The sequence below is a fragment of the Oryzias latipes genome, chromosome 19, assembly GCF_053564925.1.
Source record: "Oryzias latipes strain Hd-rR chromosome 19, Olatipes_Hd-rR_3.1".
Classification (NCBI taxonomy): domain Eukaryota; kingdom Metazoa; phylum Chordata; class Actinopteri; order Beloniformes; family Adrianichthyidae; genus Oryzias; species Oryzias latipes.
This window is the reverse complement of record NC_136255.1, coordinates 20,383,018-20,405,191: the sequence shown is the minus strand read 5'-3', so window position 1 is coordinate 20,405,191 and position 22,174 is coordinate 20,383,018. Positions and strand designations below refer to the sequence as shown.

The following is a 22,174-nucleotide window of genomic DNA, read 5'->3' as shown; positions in this document are numbered from 1 at the left end:
AAAAAAATCACCAAGATAAAGTTCAAAACTATTGAAATGAGTTTCTTGCAGAAAAATGTCAAAAAAATTGTTTTTAATAATAAAACATTTGTCTAAAAGCGCCTTGCAGAACACGCAAGGAGACTACAAATGGCAATAAAACAATGAAATCACAACATCTTAACAATAAATACGTTAAAACCATTAATAAAATCAGATAGAAGATGAAAAAATGTGATCAGGGAAAGATTTAAACAGAATTAAAATGAACCGATTTAAAATGAACCGATTTAAAATGAATGGCTCCACCATACGGAGCAGAGGGACGGGAAGAAGAAGAGCAGCAGGTCAGGGTGGAGGTGCAGCTGCTGGGGGAGAATTCTCCAGAGTCCAGATCAGAGGAGTTTCTACCAAAGTATGAAGAGAGAAATCAATGAGTTCTAGAGCTAGAGGAGACATCACATGATTGCTCATGGGAGGAGACAATGAGTTATATCACTACAGTAGACACGGCCGCTTTGGAAGCCTGGCCGATGGTGGCCGAGCGCGACCCCATCTTGGTGAGGTCGACGGCGCCCACATGACGATGATTTCTATAGACTTTGGTGGCATCTAAGTAGCTTTTGTATAATTTATATATATTTTTGTTTATATATATATATTTATACATTTATATATACATATATTTAATATAAATGTATATCATTTATATTTATATATATATATATACATCATTTGTTGTTGTTTAATAAGAGAAACAGGCAGCCTTAAAAGCTTAAACTTTAATGAAAAATGCATAGTTGCAGGACTTTTCACAAAAAAAATGTTATACAAAGAATTTTTTAAAATAAATTTTAAACATGTAGAAGTTTTAAACCTCTTTGACATGTAATTTAAATTATTTAGAAAAGCCCAACAATAAGTCAATAGGAAGTCAATAATAATAAATAACAACAATATATACATAATTCAATAATTATAATAACGAATAAATGACCAATAATAATAAATAGTATTTCAACAATAATAATAAATGATAAGTATAAATCAATAATTAAAAATAAAGTCAACAAGTCTAAAAGTCAATAACAAATTTACCCTTAAAAAAAATAAAATTAAGAAAAACAATAGATTTACTGGTTCATGTGAGTGATTAATTTGTGTAACACAGATGGGATGGTGTCGGGTTTCAAGCAGTCTGGCCTCTTATCAAAATCTGTTTCCATAAAATGTTTTGAACATAGTCAGACTGTGTTGCTAGTTGGTACCACAGTGATCCATCTGAGTTAGCTCTGTTGATAGCTAAGATCCACTTTGTCCTAAAGTCTGAGTCCATTGGAAACCTGCAAGAAAAGTTCAGTCACTGAGTTGACTCACTATTGATTTATTTGTTATTAATATTAGTATTGACTTATTATTGAGTTATTCTTGGGCTTTTCTACATAATTTAAATTACATGTCAAAGAGATCTAAGACTTCTAAATGTTTATAAATTATTTTTAAATATTCTTTGCATAACATTTTTTTCTAAGAAGTCCTGCAACTATGCATTTTTCATTAAAGTTTAAGCTTTTAAGTCTGACTGTTTCTCTTATTTAACAACAAAAACAAATTGTATGTGTATATAAAATATATTATGTAAGTAATTATATATAAAAGCTACCTAGATGCCACCAAAGGCTATAGAAATCATTGTCATGTGGACGCCGACGGCCTCACCAAGATGTCTTTGCGCTCGGCCAGGCTTCCCAAGCGGCGTGTCTCCTCTGTTGATAGAACTCATTGAGATAAATCCACAAAAACAGAAATTGTAAGACCCTTTTTTTCCTCGGTTCTCAGGAGGATGTTACACTCAAAAAGTTGATTTCAAATGATAAAGGCTCCATAAAGAGCTCATCTGTGACAGTTTGGATTGACCTTCACTGCACATACATACAGGAAGTGACACGTCTGCACCGACAGGGTTTCCTGTTTCCTTTACGATTCTTAATGACCAATCAGTGTCATACTCTGAATGTCAGAATCCAGCTTCTGCTCAGATGAACATCACTCACCAGATTTATCAGCGGCCCCCCCGAGAATTCTTCCTAAAAGAAAACAGGGAGAAGCTGCAGTCAGTAAGTTCTGAACGATCCTCACAGACACGCTGACCAAACCACAGTGGGAGCTCACAGTAGTGAAGGCGCTGTGGACGATGGCATTGTAGTCCCCATGCGGCCTTCTGTGGCTTACAATGCCCAGTGTAACACTGTATTTGAATGCTGGAGGATTGCAAACAGCGATGATGGTCTGGCCGCACAGCTGTGGAGCTGCAGAGTTGCAGGATGGGCAGGGGAATCTGTGGAAGACGATGAAGACAATGCAGATCTGAGCAGATCCTAGACACAGCTGCCACTCCCTCAGTAAAGCCCAGAACATCACCAGAGACAAACATGTTAGGACGAATTGACATTCTAGTAACCTCTGGAACACACGTACAAACACCACTGCTGGCATTATGACATCCACAATGTCTGTAACATCCCTGTTCCAGCAGATCAAGGGCTGACTGGGGTGGGGGTTGACAATCTATGAGAGCAGTGGAAACAAATCCATTTCCCTGTTGATCAAAATGGATAGCTATTATTAGACTTATTTATTATAGTTAATATTATCTTATTATACTCTGAATGTCAGAATCCAGCTTCTGCTCAGATGAACATCACTCACCAGATTTATCAGCGGCTCCCCCGAGAATCCTCCCTAAAAGAAAACAGGGAGAAGCTGCAGTCAGTAAGTTCTGAACGATCCTCACAGACACGCTGACCAAACCACAGTGGGAGCTCGCAGTAGTGATGGCGCTGTGCTGTATCACATCGGTCTTAATATTAACGATGCCATGTGTTACAGTTCCCTTTAAACGCGTAGGGTTCCCAACGGCCAGGACCGACTCCCCTGGCCGTGCAGCAGCAGCTGCAAGGCGCTGTGCTGAATGACGTTGGCTCTTACCCACTTTCTTCTGATCACTACTCAGCCCATGACTGTATGAGAGAATTGGACTTAGTGACCCCTCCCTTTGCATTCCAAACAGGAAGTACCTGTTGGTCACAGCAAGCCAAAACCCCATAGATTTTTAAAAGGAAATAAACAGCTGTTATTCAGTTGTTCTATTGGTCTGAATAACTAACCATTCTTACTCTGATGTCTTTTTTGTTCTATAATGTTCTTTATGATCCTTATTTTGTTCTCATGCCTCTCTCATCTTTGAAGTGGGAGAACTTTTGGGGGCTGACTAAATACTTTGAATATGACAACTGCAATGAGCAAAGTTGATTTGATTTTTCTCGTGTTTTGGGTAGTGCCTTCAGACAACCAAAGCTGTGAACTGACTCTAAATAAAGTGGTGGGTTAAAAAGAAGGAAAGGGGAAAAGGGAGAGGAAGAGGAAGGAGAGGAAGAGGACAAAGAGGAAGCACATTCTCACCGATGAATTAATGTGGATTAGGGCGATATCGGCCTCATCCATAGGTTTGATGGTGGCATCAAATCTATCTCCACTTCTCAGCTCCACCTGGAAAACGGTGAGGACACAATCAGACCTATTTCCTGTTCTTCAAAATATGACGACTTGAAGTTCTAGTAAAACTACGTTGCTGTGCTCACCTGCACTCTGCAGCTCTCCCAGACAATGTGGGCATTGGTGATTATATCACCATCATCCGTGACTATGAACCCAGTCCGTGTCAGCCAAGCCTCCCTCCTGAAGAATAGAGATCTAAAGAGAGACAGAGGTGACAACATATTTAAGGGGCATATAGCATGCAATTCTTAAGCCTACATGCATATATATGAGAATATATTTCCTTTGTTACACTAAAGAACGATTTTGAAAATAAAAAGTTAGTTATTTCCGCAGCTCCATTTTTGCATATGTGTGTCAATCCGCTCAGAGAACAGGTTTTAGAGGAATACTCAGAAATGCTTGAATGGATCAAAATACCGACTTGGGGCTGTTTTTGAAGAGGAATTAACATGATGTTACACTCAAAGTTGATTTCAAATTATAAAGGCTCCATAAGGAGCTCATCTGTGTCTCTGAAAGTACTAGTATACTTCTGTTAACACATCATCAGAGACTTAGCATAGAGATCAATCATTTAAAATCAATGTTTACATGACGCATTTTTATTCTGATCTTCATTGCGATTACTTTTGTCCAGGTAAACGCAGCTGAGGCTTCAACATCCCATCACTACAGCCAGCCTTCAGCTCAGTGAACAGAGGTTCAGGCACTTACCTCCAGAAACATAATATGGACACCACTGCTGGTGTTGTGGCATCCACGATATCTGGGATTACATCTATGCATGCATGCAGCTCTGCTGACTGGTGGGTTGGGGTGTTGGGCAATCTATGAGAGCAATGGAAAGACGTCCATTTTCCTATTGTTTATAATGTATAGCTATTATTACACTTGTTTTTTACACTTCATATTATCTTATTATACTCTGAATGTCAGAATCCAGCTTCTGCTCAGATGAGCATCATCATGAACCTTGTTGTGCTCACTATTCCCTGGGTAACGGTCCCTTTCAAGGCGGGAGGGTTCCCAAAGGCCAGGACCGACTCACCTGGCCCAACAGCTGCAGAGCTGCCAAAGTGCAGGATGGGCAGCTTCATCTGTGGGAGGACGATGAAGACGATGCAGATCTGAAGAAAGCAGACACACAGCAGCCATAAACACAACTTTGTTTCTTTTTGCATATAGGTTTAATGTTATTGTTCTTACAAAGTGAATGACCCTTTATTTAATTTTTCTAGTCTCTAGCATCAGGAATGTTTAAGATTTTAATATGGTATTAACGTTTAACATATTTAGCTTATTTTGTCACAGTTTTTCGCAGTGGGGGAGGGGGTTTGAACATTTTTCCTTCCCCAAATGGGGAGAACAAGAGAAAAATTTGGGAACTGGCGTAATATTTGGCAAATGCACGGTGGGGGGGCCCACCAGACTCATTGAAGACCAGAGCATGGACCCCACCATCAGGGAGGAGCAGTTAGTGTTTGATAAGCTCTGTAGGCAGGACAGAGATTTCTGAGTTTCTGTTCAATTTGAAATTAAAAACAATAACAAGTCCACAGCTGTGTTTCATCATTGTACTAACTAAACGGATTGCATTGTTTTGAAAACAATAGCTGGAAAAAACTATTCTAAAGAAATGAGACCAACTACATTTCTCCCCCCCCCCCCCCCATGATTCAAACCGCCCACTGAGAATCCCGCGAATTTGAAATGGAGACTGCAAACTAAGCTAGCAGATCGGGAGAAGCTAATCACCCCCCCCCCCCCCATATAGGGTGTTCCCTCATTTATCTCAAAATAGGTGAAATCTGTAAAGTAGGATTAGCACCGTTTTAAGACTGTAAAACTTTTTTACTACAAGCACTTTTTCCCCAAGACAGGACATGAATATTTTCTCTCTAACCTCTCAAAGTTAAAATCTCCACAGAAAAATAAGTTCAGCATTATATAGAATGAAAACACAGACATTCTTGAAATCGAAGATTTATGTAAACCTGACAAACCTAAGAAGCATTCTGTGCAGGAGACGCGGCACGGAGAATGATTGACAGCAGACTGAGACAGAGAAGTGTGCTGATCAAAGAATGCCGCCCTTTAAGCTAGGAACGGTATGGAAAAGCTAAATAATGTCAAGCTTTTCACATTTTCCTTCAATTTCGGTCTCCACACCGCGGAATTTATCTAGCAAAAAAGAAATCCACAAAGTGACGATGAATTCTCCCTGCAACGCGAATCATTGGAACTAACTGCGTTTACCGCTGAATCTGCTGCCTGCGGCCTCAAACACACCGGGCGCGCATAGACTTAACTTTGATGACCACGATAAAAGTGGACTAAAACGCTCTTCGCCGTGAAAACTAACAACATTTATAGTAAATATGACGTCTCCCACTTCCCTAAATTAAGTTCTTACAGTGAATTCAACCTACCTTTTAAAAGATCCTCCAGCCAGCAGGTGCTTGCAGCTTCTCCAAAATGGCTGACTGCAACGTTTCTCCTCCTGGAATGCTTCTAACGGGGTTTACCAGTCCAAAATTAAGGGGCAAAGGCCAAACCAGAATTGTTTCATGTTTAGTCAACATGATTTCAATTTATAAATCTAACACTGCTAGAAATTAAGTGTTATTTTCAAGATTGTAATATGTTTTGAAGGTAAACATAATTTGTTCATATTAAACAAACGTGCTTACTATTTGTAAATGAACAAGCCCACTTTTCCCATTGTTTTTAGGGCAGTCGCAGTACGTCCAGCCGATGGCACCTGAGCTCTGTTGGAAGAACCACCATGGGTTGGACTCCCGGTCCGGTTTTCTGCAGTAGCTGTGGTCCCCAGACTCTGACCCAGGTACTGCATGACGTAATGTGGAAACTCGGTCCACTTCAGACAAGGGGGTGCCTGAGTCCGTCTGAGACAGTGTGCCGTTAGTACCCCAACTCTGTGAAGCCCTCAGAGCAGGACAGGGGCACTACAGAGAGGTAGAGAAGGATGGATGGATGAATTTAGTCAGTGTGAACAGAGAAAACTGGAGTGGAACTAGTATTCCAATCGCATGATCTCCATCTTTGCTTTTAATCTGAATATAAAAACTGACAGGAGGGATTTCGATCCAACATCCAGCGGGACCCCGTCTGATGCTACAGTCCCACTCATCCACAGCCGGAATGACAGCCAACGGCTGCTAATGTAACTCTGTGGGGAGCAGATATGGAAGGTAATCTTCTCCACTGAAGGAAGAAAGTGAGGAAAGCTTACACTGACAGAGGGAAAATGCTGACATCAAAGTGTAGAAATAGGTTATAAACTGCAGGTTTAGCACAGGAGCTCTAATACAATTCAAATCAGTCATATTTTTACTTTTATTTGGCATTTAATGAACAGATTTTTAAGATGTTAAAATCACATCTATCAAAAAATATTTATCCTTTGTTGTCTTTACTCCTTTACAACTTCTAAAACCTTGTTTGGTTTGCACGAGAGTACACCAAAGCCAAATTCCTTGTATATCAATCAATCAATCAATCAATCAATCAATCAATCAATCAATCAATCAATCAATCAATCAATCAAACTTTATTTATAAAGCACTTTTCATATAAAAGTATAACACAAAGCGCTTTACATTAAAACAAAACAAAATAAATGATATAAAAACAAGCATGAAAATTAAAATAAACAAGCACTAAAATAAATAAATAACAATAAAAATAGAGCCCCCCTCCCTGTACCTACACAACCGCCCACTTCTTTCACATCTCCCACCCCCTAACTAATGGGGAAAGATAATGAGAAATGACAAATAAGAAATAGGCTGGGCACAAAAACAAGATGTCAGAAACCCTAATAATTGGAGCCTCCCCCTCTGTGAACAGCCGCATAACCAGCCAAATGCAGCATCACAGGCGGGGACCGCTCCACCACAGCTAAGCAGTGATGCAGGTCCCCATCCAGAGCTGCAGTGGCTGAACAGCAGCCGACCCAGAGGGAGAGGATCCAGCTGAGGAGGCATCGGAAAATAAAAAAATAAAATAAAAAAGGAGACTGAAAAGTAAACATTGAAAAACTGAAAATCAACAAATAAAGACAACTAATTTATATTTATTAAAGTAAAATTTTTTGATAATTAAGATAACCATAGGATGACTTCTTTGACTGACAGGCTTTTTGACTGACAGACACAGTAGTTATTGTAAATTTTCAATACATCAAAACAGTTTACACCCCACTAAAGCCATCGTATCCCATCAGCCCATTGCTTGAGTTTATTCATGAGTAGCTTCAAATTCACAGTAAGTTAATTATGACCCCAGTGTGTAGTACAAAGAGCCTACCTCCGTATGCAAGGCTATTACTACCACCTGATTGCTAACGCAAAACAAACCCAAATGAAAAACCTAAATGAACATTTAAAAAGGGAGCTGGTAAACACATCAGCTCTCTTTAAACTCATTGGATCAGAATTTTGACAGTCAGCAAAACAATGATCAGGGTGAAGACAGATGTCATCTATCCTGGAGCACTGCTGCTCTGGATCCTTCCTGTAAAAGGGAAACAGGACAACAAAGAAGTTTAGTCAAGCTCCTCCTTATCTACGATAGTAAGGTGATCAAGGTGTTCTACCTAAGCTACGTGGCTTCAGATGAAGTGGTCCAACTGAGATGGCTGAAGAGTCATGATAGGACAAGTCCCTCCTGAAACGCGTGGGGTGACCAGGATAACAATGCTGCAGGAAGAAAGTGTTTAGTTTCTCAGCAGCAGAATGCATACCGTCTCTCTTTGACAGGTTTTACTTACAGCTGTGCAGTTGTTGTGTCTCAACAGACACAAGTGGACATTACAGTGAATGAAAATGGATGAGAAGTTGGTAAACGTGAACATACTGAAGGAGAAACGAGCCACAGTGGAGATGCCATTCTGTACCAGCTCAACTGTACCGTCATCTGGATTAGGACATCTGTTAGATGAAACAGTTATAGAAGGGTCCAGAGCTATGAAGATTAGATGTTAGGAACTTGTGAACATAGAAGAGATCTTACTCATTAGTAATGAGATCCCAGCAGACAGAGTAGTCTCCAGTGTTGACTGGTGTCGCCCAACATGAGTCAAGAATGGTGGCAAGTTGGTGTTGATCCACCCCTTCAGTCTGCACCTCCACATAAAGCTTCTCATCTACTTCTATGTCTGTTTCACTTGTAAAGGGAAAGTGAAAGTCTGGATCCATATAGGAGGTCATCCTTATGTTATAAGAACTACTGCCAGCTGGAAGCTTCTTCTTCAATAGACTGTAAAAGAGACAATTAAGATCTTTGGAGTGATTAGGGAAACTCAATGGTCAAAAACATATTTCTTTTTTTAGGCAAGACATGCATTTTTATTACACATTTATAGGAAAACTGAGTGGTCCTCAATAGAATTAAAGTTCAAATTATTACAAAGCACAAAGAGAAAAACGGCTGTGGGTCAGAGTGCAGGTGACAGGCGCTGAATGGACCACTGGTGTTGGTGATGATGCTGCAGAGTTCAGAGTATTCTTGTGAAAAACGACAGTGTCCATCTTCATTTATTTCATCAGTGGATCCACATCTGGAGAAAAATTACAGATGTATAGTCTGATCCAGCACCAATAAAACACTGTATGATGGTATGATGCTTGTGCTCAGAAGCTCACCCTGGCTGACTGGTTGGTGACGTCCAGCTGTGTCCAAACTCAGTGTCATTTTGGGCGAGTGTGCCACTCGGTTTCACTTTATCATCTGAAGGATCTCCGTTGAAGTTCCCACACATCCCACTGACTTTGTTCTGATAGTGCTGACTCATTCTGACCAATAGAGTACTCTGGCCATCAAATTGGACAATAACCTCAGCTGGATTAAAGACTACAAAGCCTCCCTGTGTTGACACTTGAGCTATGGCTCCTACAGTTGTGAGAAGAGACACATCAGATCCATCTATCTGGAAGAGGAGAGTTCAACAGAGTTAAAGAAGATAAAACGAGTAAAGCAGTGCAGCTGCACAGTGGCTGAAGCGCGTAGCATCGGCCAAAATGCTCTCTGCAAAACGGGTCCAAGTTCTGCAGAACCTCACAGCAATAGATTCTGGTTAAGCGACCTGATGGACTAGACCAGGGGTCGGCAATCCAAAATGTTGAAAGAGCCAAATCGGACCAAAAAAACAAATATGTCTGGAGCCGCAAAATATTAAAAGCCCTATTTAAGCCTTATAATGAAGGCAACACATGCAATATCTAAATTAGCTATATTAGCCTACTATCAAAATGACTAAGTTGCTACAAATACATAATGAGCATTAATAATTAAATGTTTATTTGCCCTGCAGTGCATTCTGCGGAGAACGACGCGTCACGTGACTGCTTTACAAGTTTAACTTGATTACAATATTAATGAATTATGTTTCATTGCTTTGATAAAATTAACAAAAATGAAATAAAGAAATCCGATTTCTGATGTCATTTTTATTTTGAGGAACAAAAACAACAACAAAATGGAACGTGCATAACGTGCACCTCTCTGGGAACTAAACAAGAAAGTGCAATAAAATGCAGCCCGCGTTTAAGAAAAACACCAGCCTTTTGAAAAGGTAAAGTATAAAAAATCAAATTAATAAAGTTAAGTTTGATTTCTGTGCCAAGCAAGTCAGTGAAAAAACGCCAACGTTGTGGCGATGACCGTCACTAGTTTACTTCTGCGTGTGAGAGAGTGTGGCTGCAGCGGTGCAGTGAAGACTGTCATGTAAACAAAGAATCTTAGCCACATTAAAGAAACTCTCCTGCATCCTCTTATGCTACCTCATCATCACACTTTGTTTCTGGAAAGAAGGATTTTTGTTCTCTCGGCGTGGCGGGGGGGCTGCTCTCCTGGTTGGGCTGGGGCGGCGCTCTCTTTCCCTCCGTGCCTCCCTGCTCTCTGGCTCTGGGGGCCTTGCGGCGGCCCTGCTGGCCCTGGCCTGGGTGGCGGGCTTGGTCGCCCGGGCGGCGGTTGTTCCCTGCCGGTTCCCGTGTGGCGTTGGGGGGATTCCGGCTGCCGCTGCTGGTGCGGTGGGGGTCTTGGGGTGGGGATGGCTGGGCACTCTCCCTCCTTCTTTTCACGTTCCACCATCCATTTTAGAAGAACATAAACACTCACCTGAGCACAGGTGTTAGCTCACCTTTGCACTAACAGTTTGCATGACTGAATGACTGAAATATTTCACACTAGTTGGTTTTAAGGCATAAGTATGCGTGTGAACACTATCTGTTTTGTGTACATGTCGACAGGTGGACATTTTTGCAACTAGCAGGTGTGTTTATAACATTTGAGTGTGTGTGTGGACAGGCTCCGCCCGTTTTTTTTTTTTACATTTGAACCTTACCATAATGATTAACAACCAGTAAACTTACAAAAGGGGTTTATTCAGACATACCTTTGGTTTGTCTGAAGATTAATAACCCCTCTTGTTAAAGTAAAATATGTCCAACCCAAGAGGCCCTCAGCTCTCATCTGACTACCCAGCTGTTGGACAGGACAAGTTAAAAAAAAAAAAAGAAGGATTTTTTCCCCTTTATTTTTTAAGAACCATACAGACTCCAAAACCGTTTACAAGTATAGAAGTTGGAGAAGTTACATTAAGGTGAAAACAAAACAGCACTTTATTTCCCCAATCATACTTTTAGAACCTTATTGGTTGAGGCACATTCATTCCATTTTTTCTTGTACTGAAATATATAAATCAGACAATGTGGGCGGCTGTGGGGCAGCGGTAGGGCGGTCGACCCATGATCGTAAGATTGCAGGTTCGATTCCCGCCTTGTTAGGTAGAGCTTTTTTCAAGTCATCTTTAAAAAAAGAGAATGAGTTCTAGTACAATATCAGTATTCGCATCATATCGCCAGACTCTTACCAATACACACCCCTAGTTTTAAATGTTTCTGCGTGAATCTAAAGGTAAAGATGGGAAAAGTCTGATCAGAATAAAACCGAGTGAAAAGTAGTATATACAACTAGTATAGTGACTAGGAGGGAGGTGAAGTGCTGCACAGGTTCAGGCCTTGTCATCTCAGATGATAGAGATGTGATTATCTGCACCCACGTTGTCCAGGGGAGCTGCAGAGTGCAGCTGAGTGACAGCAACGTTTTTTTACAAAAATGTCAATTCGTCCTGACATGTTTGTCTCTGGTGATAATCTGGGATTTACTAAGGGAGCGGGCGCTGCATATAAATCAAACAGAGATCTTCTCTGATGTAGTAGGTGGTGTCAAGAATCTTCTCAAATCTGCATCGTCTTCATCGCCCTCCCACAGATTCCCCTGCCCATCTTGCAGTTCGGCAGCGCTGCTGCTGCACGGCCAGGGGAGTCGGTCCTGGCCTTCGGGAACCCTCCGCGTTTACCAGGAAGTGTAATCATGACCCCGCCCCAGTCCAGGGAGGTCCCTTCCCCTTTTTAGGAGGCGAGATGTGATCCAAACATTGAGGATGCCACAACACCAGTGGGGTGTCTGTAATGGGTTTCCAGAGGCAAGTGCCTGAACCTCTGAACATAATATATTATATATACAGTAAACCCTTGTTTTTCGCGGGGGTTACGTTCCAAAAAGAACCCGTGATAGGCAAAATCCGTGAAGTAGAAACGTCTGTTTTTTCTTACAATTAATATACATTTAAATACTCTATTATACATTGAACAGAAAGAACAAACCATTTTACAGGCTTAAGAATTTGTTTCACAAATAAAAGTACTTTAGCAACGTTTTTTTTTAACAAATAACTTCTGTACTGTACTGTCGAATAATAATAATTTTAATCATCGCTGTGAACAGAAGACTTCAAATCGCGGAGATTAGCCCCGCCCACCGCGACCAGAGTAACTGGATTAAACGGGAGAAAATTTAAAATGATTATGAAAAAATACAAAGTACAGTCGGACAAATAGTGATTCAGGTGTATTTCACTGCTCTTCAGACTGAGCCGCTGCATCCTGACTCCGCTCTGCAGTGTTTTCTTCTTTTGAAGCCAGCGGTGTAGGTGTGTTTGATCGGGAGAAGAACATAGTGATTGACAGTTGTCGCTCTTTTTCTATGGGTTTTTAGAGAAACTCGAAATTGCAAGATGATTTGCACGTACGTGTTGTAAATTTGGCGAGCTGATTTACGTACGTGTACATATTAAACTGCAGCGTTATTGACGCACAGGTAGAGAAGACGCGGAGTGACTTTTTAGCCAATCAGAATGCAGAACACAATGCACCATGCAAATCCGTGAAGTAGCGAAACCGTGAAAAGTAAACGGCGTTATAGCGAGGGATCACTGTACATCATTTGTTGTTGTTGTTAAGAGAAACAGTCAGACTTAAAAGCCCCAACTTTAATGAAAAATGCATAGTTGCAGGACAAAAAATGTTTTACAAAGAATTTTTTAAAATAATTTCTAAACAGAAGTTTTAGATCTGACATGTAATTTAAATTATGTAGAAAAGCCCAACAATAACTCAATATTAATAACAAGTAACATATCAATAGTAAGTCAACAATATTAATATATAATAATACATAATAAACCAATAATACATAATAATATTAATACATAATAATAATACACCAATAATAATACATGATGATAAAACATCAATAATAAGTCAATAATGAATAATAATAAAGCCAGCAGCAGAGTATTCATCCAGACCATGGTGTAATAAATACTAATTCAACAAAAAGTCCAAAGATTAAGAATAGATTTAACCTAAATAAAAAAAGATAAAAACAAAGAAAAACAATAGATTTACCCTACTGGTTCATGCGAGTGATGAATTTGGGGGGGGGGGCTTCATTTAATCACTTAGTGGATTTCTTTTTGCTAAATCCTGCGTTGTAGAGACCGAAATTGAAGGAAAATGTAAAAAGCTACTGTTATTGACATTATTTAGCTTTTACATACCTTTCCTAGCTTAAAGGGCGGCATTAATATTTGATCAGAAACTGCCATATGAATAGAAAAGACGGCAAAAAGAAACGATAATGCTGAGCCCTATTTTAATCAGGGGAGCGCATCCCACAATCCCCTGCTGCTAGCAGACCCAAAATGCACGTGACCGCAACTACAGGTGGTAATCCTACTTTACAGATTTAATCTATTTTGGTATAAATGAGGGAGCATCCTGTATGGGTGGGGTGGTTAGCTACTCCCGATCTGCTGGCTTAGTTTGCAGTCTCCATTTCAAAATTCGCGATGTTCTCAGAGGGCGGTTTGAATCCACTGCCGTCAAGCCAGCCGTCATTCAGATCTGAGGTGTCAAATGAGCCGCTCCTGAATTTTTAGTGCTCTGACATTCTCAGCTTTACGGGAACTAAGCGAACACGGCTGAAATCCCTTTCCAATTTTTCATAATAAATTCAATATAAATTTAATTTAAAAAGTCATGAGTGATTGAAAGATGAAAGGCATCCTATTCTTATATTAATGGGGGGGGGGTTAATGTAGTCGGTCTCTTAAATGCTCCTGAAGCACATCTAAAGTGAAGTGGACTTCCTTTTTTAACTAAAGCATTCGTATGCTCGGTTTGCTGATGTTCTCACCACAGATGTTTTCAATCAGCAGCAGGTTTTAGAAGTTCTACATGTTGAAGTTTGGTTCAGATGCTGTGATGCGTTCATGGTCATCGCTGGTGGTTCGGTTGAAGACCAAAGACCATTTACTGGTTTTTGTTTGGATATGCAGATTAAAATGTGTCTTGTACTTTTCCCACAACAATTGAAGATATTCAGTAAATCCAGACAGCCGTGGCTACAGTTATCTCTTCATATTTTGGTAGAAACTCCTCTGACCTGGACTTTGTCTGTCTCTGCAGAATTCTGCCTCAGCAGCTGCACCTCCACCATGACCTGATGTTCTATGACCACCGGCGTCAAGGCGGAGTTTGGAAAGCGGCGGCCAGTGTTGATTAATTTAAATTATTTTATATATATTTAATAAGACATTGTTTGAGCATTGAAACTGATCATTTTAAAAGGTGTTGAACTTTATCTTGGTGTTTTTTTTATCCATTTCATTACTGACTGAAGCTATTCCCTGCTTTCTTTCAGCACAGAAACTCGGGGGTGTCACTGGCAAAAATGCATCTCACATCTGAGCAGAAGCTGGATTCTGACATTCAGAGTATAATAAGATAATATTAACTATAATAAATAAGTGTAATAATAGCTATCCATTTTGAGCAACAGGAAAATGGATTTGTTTCCACTGCTCTCATAGATTGTCACCCCCCCACCCCAGTCAGCCCTTCTTCAGGGGGGAGGCGCTTTGGCTGACACGGACTGGATTCATCATAACGGAGGACGGTGATATTATCATCACTGCCCAAGTCGTCCGGGGGAGCTGCAGAGTGCAGGTGAGCGACAGCAACGTAGTTTTACTAAAACTTCAATTCGTCATAGTTTGAAGAACAGGAAATAGGTCTGATTGTGTCCTCACTGATTTCCAGGTGGAGCTTGAAAGTCAGCAGAAAATTGAAGCCACCATCAAACGTGTTGATGAGGAGGCAGACATCGCCCTCATTCACATTAATTCCTCCGTGAGAATGTGTGTTCTTCCTCTCCCTTTTCCCCTTTCCTTTCTTCTTTTCAACCCACTTTACTTTAGAGTCAGTTCACAGCTGTGGTTGTCTCAAGGCACTACCCAAAACGCGAGAAAAAGCAAATCAACGTTGCTCATTCCAGTTGTCATATTCAAAGTATTTAATCAGCCCCCAAAAGTTCTCCCACTTAAAAGATGAGAGAGGCATGAGAAAAAAATATGGACCACGTGGTTTGTATTTGAATAAAAACAAGAAGGTCCTCAAAGTTACGTTAGACGAGTCAAAATGGCGGCGGCAAGATAAAGTGATGCATCCTCATCGGCTTCAACAATAGGTTGGTAACCCAGTAAGATCTACAAAATTGATTCTAAAATATAAATATGCAACACTTAATTATGAGGTATCATTTCAGTGAAAAATTACGGCCCTATTTGAATGATTTTGTTCAAAGTGAAGATTTGGTAAAGTGCGCCTACTGCTAGCTTGCGAACAAACGGCTGTCTAAGGAACGTTAATGCTAATAATACATATTTTGAAGGCCATTAAACCGTTTTTATCATGGAAACGTACAAAAGAATGAAAATTTCAGCAAGTTTTAGTTCCTTTATTATTAATATTTTTGATCGCTTTTTTTCCACAAATAGCGGTTACGTAGTGGGCGCGTTACTGTGTTACCGTGACAACGCACAGCAGCCAGTTGCTGTTTTTGAGTAGAAAAAAAAGTTAAGAAACTACATCTTAAAGAACTGAAGCTTTTTTCCACCCCCTTTTGAAACCCCCTTATACCGTGATATTATGGGCTTTACTGAGGAAGTGAGAGCTGTATATAAATCAAGCAGAGATCTTCTCTGATGTAGTAAGTGGTGTCAAGAATCTGCTCAAATCTGCATTGTCTTCATCGCCCTCCCACAGCTTCCCCTGCCCATTCTGCAGTTCGGCAGCACTGCTGCTGCACGGCCAGGGGAGTCGGTCCTGGCCTTCGGGAACCCTCCACATTTACCAGGAAGTGTAATCATAGCCCCCCCTCCAGGGAGGTCCCTTCCCCTTTTTAGGGAGAGGGATATCATCCCTGACATTGTTGACGCATCAACACCAGCGGTGGTGACCATATACGGGTTCCGGAGGTAAGTGCCTGAACCTCTGTTCACTGAGCTGAAGGCTGGCTGTAGTGATGGGATGTTGAAGCCTCAGCTGCGTTTACCTGGACAAAAGTAATTGGAATGAAGATCAGAATTAAAATACGTCATGTAAACATTCATTTTAAATGATTGATCTTTATGCTAAGTCTCTGATGATGTGTTAACAGAAGTATACTAGTCTAGTATACTACGGCTAAAACATTCAGTACGGCTAATGGAAATCTGAGGAGGCGGAATTTACCTCATTTATTATTATTATTATTATCATAGTACTTTCAGAGACACAGATGAGCTCCTTAAGGAGCTTCTATCATGTAAATACACTTTGAGTGTAACATCCTCCTGAGAACCAAGAAAAAAAAGTGTCTTACAGTTTCTGTTTTTGTGGATTTATCTCAATGAGTTCTATCACCAGAGGAGACACGCCGCTTGGGAAGCCTGGCCGAGCGCAAAGCCATCTTGGTGAGGTCGTTGGCGTCCACATGACTGCTTTATAGCCTTCGGTGGCATCTAAGTAGCTTTTATTTAATTTGTATATATTTATACATAAACATAATTATTTACATAATATATTATATATACGCACATCATGTGTGTGGGTTTCGAGTGAACAGTCTGGACAGTCTTATCAAAATCTGTTTCCAGAAAATGTTTTAAACATAGTCAGACTTTATTGCTAGTTGCTACCACAGTGATCCATCTGAGTTAGCTCTGTTGATAGCAAAGGCCCACTTTTTCCATAAGTCTGAATCCATTGGAAACCTACAAGAAATGTACAGTCACTGAGTCAGAAATGTATAATTCTATATTACTATAATAGCCTAATCCTAGTATACTGTATTTAGGTTTAACAAAATAAAGTTTACATTTATGTCGACAGCAAATTATACGTACATCATGTATAATGCTAATAGCCCTGCAGCATCATGCATGTCAACATTCATTCATCTTCTTGACCGTTTATTCCCTTTCGGGGTCACGGGGTTGCCGGAGCCTATCCCGGCCACTTGGGCGTTGGCAAGGGATGCCCTGGACTGGTCGCCAGTCTGTCGCAGGGTAGAATATCTTCAAACACACACCCAATAACTCTCTCACACCTATGGACAATTTAGAGTTGCCAATTAACCTATGAAGCATGTTTTTGGACGGTGGGAGGAAGCCGAGATCCCGGAGAAAACCCACGCATGCACGGGGAGAACATGCAAACTCCACACAGAAAGGTCCCACATTGATGTTGTGTTTTTCATGTCCCCCAGCCGGGACTTGAACCGGGGCCTTCTTGCTGTGAGGCAAGAGCGCTAACCACTGGACCACATGTGTACTATTAATGAAGCATTAGAAGAAAAAAAATTGAGTACTTACCTGTCAAATGTTATGCCTTCCTCCTTCTTGAACTCATTTCTCCAATTTTGGCAGTTGAAACACGAACTATGAACTGGCATTTTGCTAAAAATGTGTTCACATGCATGCACTGCAGCAGTGACTTGACCTCACCAAGATGGCGTTGCTCTACTCCATGAGGAATCACGTGATGTCTCCTCTAACGATAGAACTCATTGGTAGAAACTCCTCTGATCTGGACTCTGCAGAATTCTCCCCCAGCAGCTGCACCTCCACCCTGACCTGCTGCTCTTCTTCCCCTCAGCTTTCCATCCCTCCGCCCGTATGGTCACCGTGGGGAGCCGTGCTTTCAGCCACTCGGCTCCCAAACTCTGGAACTCTCTCCCCCCAGACCTTTGTAACATCGACTCCAATTTTTAAATCCAGACTATAAACCCATCTGCTTAAATCCGCTTTCCCTGATTACAAATTTCAATCTGATATTATCAATGGTTTAAACTTATTATTTTCAACATGTTGTGATATTATTGTGTTATCTTCCATCTGTAGTGTCCTTGGGTGTCCTTTTAAATTAAATGTAATCTTATTAATCTTCAAAAAATTGCTTTGACATATTTTTATACAAGAAACGGATCATTTCAATAGTTTTGAACTTTATCTTTGTTTTTTTTAAATTCATTTTCAGTTTAAAGAAAGTGAAAATATAAACAAATCTGGGCTTTCTGTTCATTTATAATTTGTAGATATTTCATGAGGCATTCTTATTTTTTATGTTTCAAAAACATCCTATGACACTTATGCAAAAAAAAATTGATCATTTCAATAGCTTTGATCCTTATCTTGGTGTTTTTTTAAATTAATTTTCAGTTTAAAGAAAATAAGGGTTTGTGCTATTTTCCACTAAATTGTCATATTCACACCTGGTCCTACCCATCCAATAGTAACCATGACAACACAAGAAGCAGGTAACCTACCTTCTTCTTCTTCTTCTCCCCTATCAGTACTGGGGAGACAGGTTGTGTTAGTGTTGGGGTCAAAGGTCAGAAAGTGATCCTTGGTGCCTAGCAGCTTCAGCAAGTCGTGACCGCCGCTCAGTCCCCTGAACTTCCTGTCAAGCACCAGCCACTCAGGTGTCAGCGTTTGCTCCGACTCCTCGACAATCACCACATGGATGGTGGGATCGCTGCCAAACCTGCAGGACGAGGTTAGGGTTAAAAATAAATAAATAAGGAGCTGAGTGTGAGTGAGCAGCTTTTTCCCATAACTGATACAGAAGGAAGTGTGGGATTTACCTTCCGAGACTCCTCCTTCCCTGTGCACCTCACCTGGTCCAGGTGGAGGGGTCCTTTCCCCTGACCAAAGCTGCTGTCGCTCTGCCACTGAGGAGGAGGCGTGGGAGACACGAGTCATTCCATGAAATGTTTTTCCCTGAGCTCTCCATGTTTGCACAAACCTGTGTCCCAGTTGTCTGCACATCACAGCCACGTTCAGGTCGTTCCAACTCGAGTGCCTCCCAGTCTCCATGGAAATAAACCTCCACTCGCCCTTCTTTCCTGCTGCTGCCACCCACCAGCTGCACCAGGGGCCCTGGCAGAAATAAACCTAATTCATATTCATGTCTGATCTGGAATTCCTTTCAGGAAAACACAGTTTACATTCAAAAATCCCATTTTTTGATAGAGTTTTTATCCTGAAGTACACACCTGTGGAAGGTGAAATGACCGACACCTCCTTGTTCTCCTGAACGGATCTCCCTCTGCAGGGAACTCCAACGTCTTCACTGTGGGAGCAGTCACAAAACACAATCCCACAAAAAAAGATATTTTTAAGACTAATTTTTATTTTGGCAACATTTCTAGAAAGGAATACATCATTTACTTTTAAAATATGCATTCATTTTGGACATACAGTTTGTTTTTCTCCAAAAGGCTCTGATACGTTGTAGAATAAGTAAGGGTTAATGGCCGACAAAGTATGCATTAACCGGTTCAGGCGTCCACGCCGTGCGTTAAAAATTGATAATGCATACTTCGGCTATTAACCCTTCAGCCAATCAGAATCGAGTATTCACCTGGACCATGGTATAACATTAAATGAACATTTCTCTAAAAACCATTAAAACCTTCAGAATCACTTTACCATGTCATGTTACAAATTGATGGTGTTTAGAGCACAGATAGGGAAGATGTGGTATTAAAAGAGACAAAAATCCTTAATGTGTCTAGCTGTGATTACCAAGTTTTCCCATTATTTACTAGCCGCAAAACAAGGCGATCAGCTAGACGTAAACTATTAATAACTTGCTCAATTTTAAGTCTATTGGGCTACTTTTTTTGTTTCTGTGTTCATAATTGGAAACTTTTATCATTTGTGAAAACCAAAATGTATCTTTGGACCTTAGAAATTTGTAGCTCGTGGTTCCTAGACTTAAACAACTTCACTTTAGCACAGATTCGTTCCCATATTTTTTCCTCTAATTTCTTTAAATAACCAAGTAAACCCAATAAAACATGATCTTATAAATAAAAAACAATCATCTACTAACTTGGAGGCAGCAATGTGTATTTTAGGGTCTGTAGTCATGTGGGATGACTAAGCCCCGCCCCTCTGCTGCTTTCCCTCTCAGGGTCAGACACCTGTTCACGTCATCTGCAGCTGCAAGTTGGTCACCCCCCCCGCATACTTTCCTCCCGCGTTTTCTACACAGAGAGCGTGTAAAACATGGAGTGATATTTCTGCCACCATGTTGCACACAAAACTTTCTAAGTTGCAAGTGAAAATATTAAATATTTGCTTTTCAATAATATTTTATTCGGCTTTGACATGTAATTTTTTCTGCTTTCGAAAACTTTCTTTTTTTGCTTTCAAAAGCTTTTTTGCGTTTGCAAAAAAATATGCGCTAGGGTGCTACCTCTGTCGTCGAGGGGAGGGCTGCGGCCGGCAGGGGCAAATTTGGCGAAAGTGGTGCGCATAGCCTTAACCTTGATGACTACGATAATAAAGAAAAGTGAACTAAAACGCTCTTCCCCTTGAAAACTAACAACATTAATAAATATGACGTCTTCTACTTCCCTTACTTAAGTTGTTAGAGTCAATTCAACTTACCTTTCACAAGTTCCTCCAGCCAGCAGGTGCTTGCAGCTTCTCCAAAATGGCTGACTGCAACGTTTCTCCTCCTGGAATGCTTCTCGAATAACGGGGTTTACCAGTCCACAATTAAGGGGCAATCAATGAAAAAAAATTGTTTTTTTCAACAAACTTTAATGTACATTTTTCAATTTACAGACATTCACAGTCACTTGCACAATAAACAATTGTAAATATCAAACACACATATAAGACCGAAAAAAACAAAAACAGTAATATTTTTAACAATGTGTGTACCTCGTTGTTTTTTTATAGATATACAAACCAAGTTAGGGTGAACAAACGCTATAAATGCACATTTCGAAAAAAAAGAAATAATAGGCAAAGGCATGGCAAAAAACAATTCAAAATAATAATACTTTTGATATATTTTGATAAGTTACTAATTACTAAAATTACTAATTATTAATGACATCAGAATTTCCTGGATCCAAATTTTCCATATAGAAAAGAACATCACATAAGGAAAAAAAGGGAATATTTAAAATTTTGAGTGGCAACCTATTGTGTATATCAGACCAAAATATTTTAACCTTGTTGCAACTGTATGAAAGATGTTCTAATGTTTCAGTTTCAGATGAACAGAATATGCATGGTTCCGATTCAAATTTGAATCTTTTATGTAAAAAATCTCCAACAGGGTAAATTTTAAATATTATTTTAAAATGCGTTTCTTTCATTTTAGGTGGAAGTGGGTACTTTGTGTATAAAGAAAACGATTTGTTCATTTGGGTGGATGAAAAATAAAACTTAAGAAAGAAAAAAAAATTAAGGGGCAAAGACCAAAACATAAATATTTCATTTTTTGTCAACATGATTTAAATATATTACGACGGAGTTTTAGGGCCAATTTACAAAAAAATATTTATTTTTTCAAATTACGACTTTTAAGTTGTAAATTTACGAAAGAAAGTCATAAATGTTAATTTACGAGATATTTAGTCATAAATTTACGAGGTTTAAAATCTCATAAATTTACAAGAGAAAAAGTCATAGGTTAACAAGGAAAAAAAACAACAAAGTTTTCCGTTTATCAGAGCCTAGCTTGAGGCAGAAATATGTGGAGCCTTTTGTGAAGCTTTATTTGACGACTCAATATCAGATTATTTTCAGTGGAGCTGGCTTTCCGGGGTTCGGTGACAGTAAAGCAGAGTTTCATAAGATAAGGATCTCAGAAACACATTTGAATGTAGAGGGCCGCTGCAGCCTTTATTTTCCTTTTTTTTTTTACTTTATTGTATAAAACGGAAGTACAATACAAAATACAATTTTACAAAATAAACTTCAGATATGTCAGGGGAGCATCCATATTATAATCATCCTTTATTTTCCTTTTCATTCACATAACCTGAAGTTCATTTGTCTCATTACGTCATGAACCTGTCATCCGAACGCTAATGCGGAAGTAAACAGCATACGCCCCCTCCTCCAGAAGAAACGTCCCGT

General features: G+C 40.0%; 2 protein-coding genes and 1 long non-coding RNA gene across 3 annotated transcripts in view; 1 reads left to right on the top strand and 2 right to left on the bottom strand.

Annotated features, from left to right (window-relative positions):
- The window catches only part of LOC144987848 (serine protease HTRA3-like), a 65,749-nt gene that overhangs the window by 28,065 nt on the left and 15,510 nt on the right, over positions 1-22,174 (top strand). The gene's annotated exons all lie outside the window — the stretch shown is intronic.
- Positions 59-8,771, bottom strand: LOC110013779 (uncharacterized). The gene is made up of 12 exons (XR_013651782.1): positions 8,688-8,771; positions 6,231-6,506; positions 5,970-6,051; positions 4,589-4,667; positions 4,255-4,368; positions 3,621-3,732; positions 3,442-3,528; positions 2,689-2,721; positions 2,458-2,578; positions 2,152-2,317; positions 1,643-2,066; positions 59-1,322 (listed from the first exon to the last, which is right to left on the bottom strand). It is a non-coding gene; the product is annotated as an uncharacterized LOC110013779 (long non-coding RNA).
- On the bottom strand, positions 7,462-20,782 carry LOC111946379 (uncharacterized). The gene is made up of 10 exons (XM_078937449.1): positions 20,687-20,782; positions 19,285-19,361; positions 19,035-19,168; positions 18,907-18,960; positions 18,556-18,773; positions 8,971-9,121; positions 8,575-8,820; positions 8,333-8,492; positions 8,159-8,261; positions 7,462-8,076 (listed from the first exon to the last, which is right to left on the bottom strand). The coding sequence occupies exons 3-6, from the start codon at positions 19,103-19,105 to the stop codon at positions 9,099-9,101; spliced, it is 366 nt and encodes a 121-aa protein (XP_078793575.1). The 5' UTR covers positions 19,106-19,168; positions 19,285-19,361; positions 20,687-20,782; the 3' UTR covers positions 7,462-8,076; positions 8,159-8,261; positions 8,333-8,492; positions 8,575-8,820; positions 8,971-9,098.

What these genes read in the sequence shown, in the direction of transcription:
- LOC111946379 (XM_078937449.1), bottom strand. Translation starts at nt 19,105, where the DNA reads ATGGAGACTGGGAGGCACTCGAGTTGGAACGACCTGAACGTGGCTGTG. An exon ending in TGCAGACAACTGGGACACAG is followed by an intron (nt 18,961 to 19,034) that starts GTTTGTGCAAAC and finishes CCTCCTCCTCAG; the next exon opens with TGGCAGAGCGACAGCAGCTT. An exon ending in GGGAGAAGAAGAAGAAGAAG is followed by an intron (nt 9,122 to 18,555) that starts GTAGGTTACCTG and finishes ATTTTTCTCCAG; the next exon opens with ATGTGGATCCACTGATGAAA.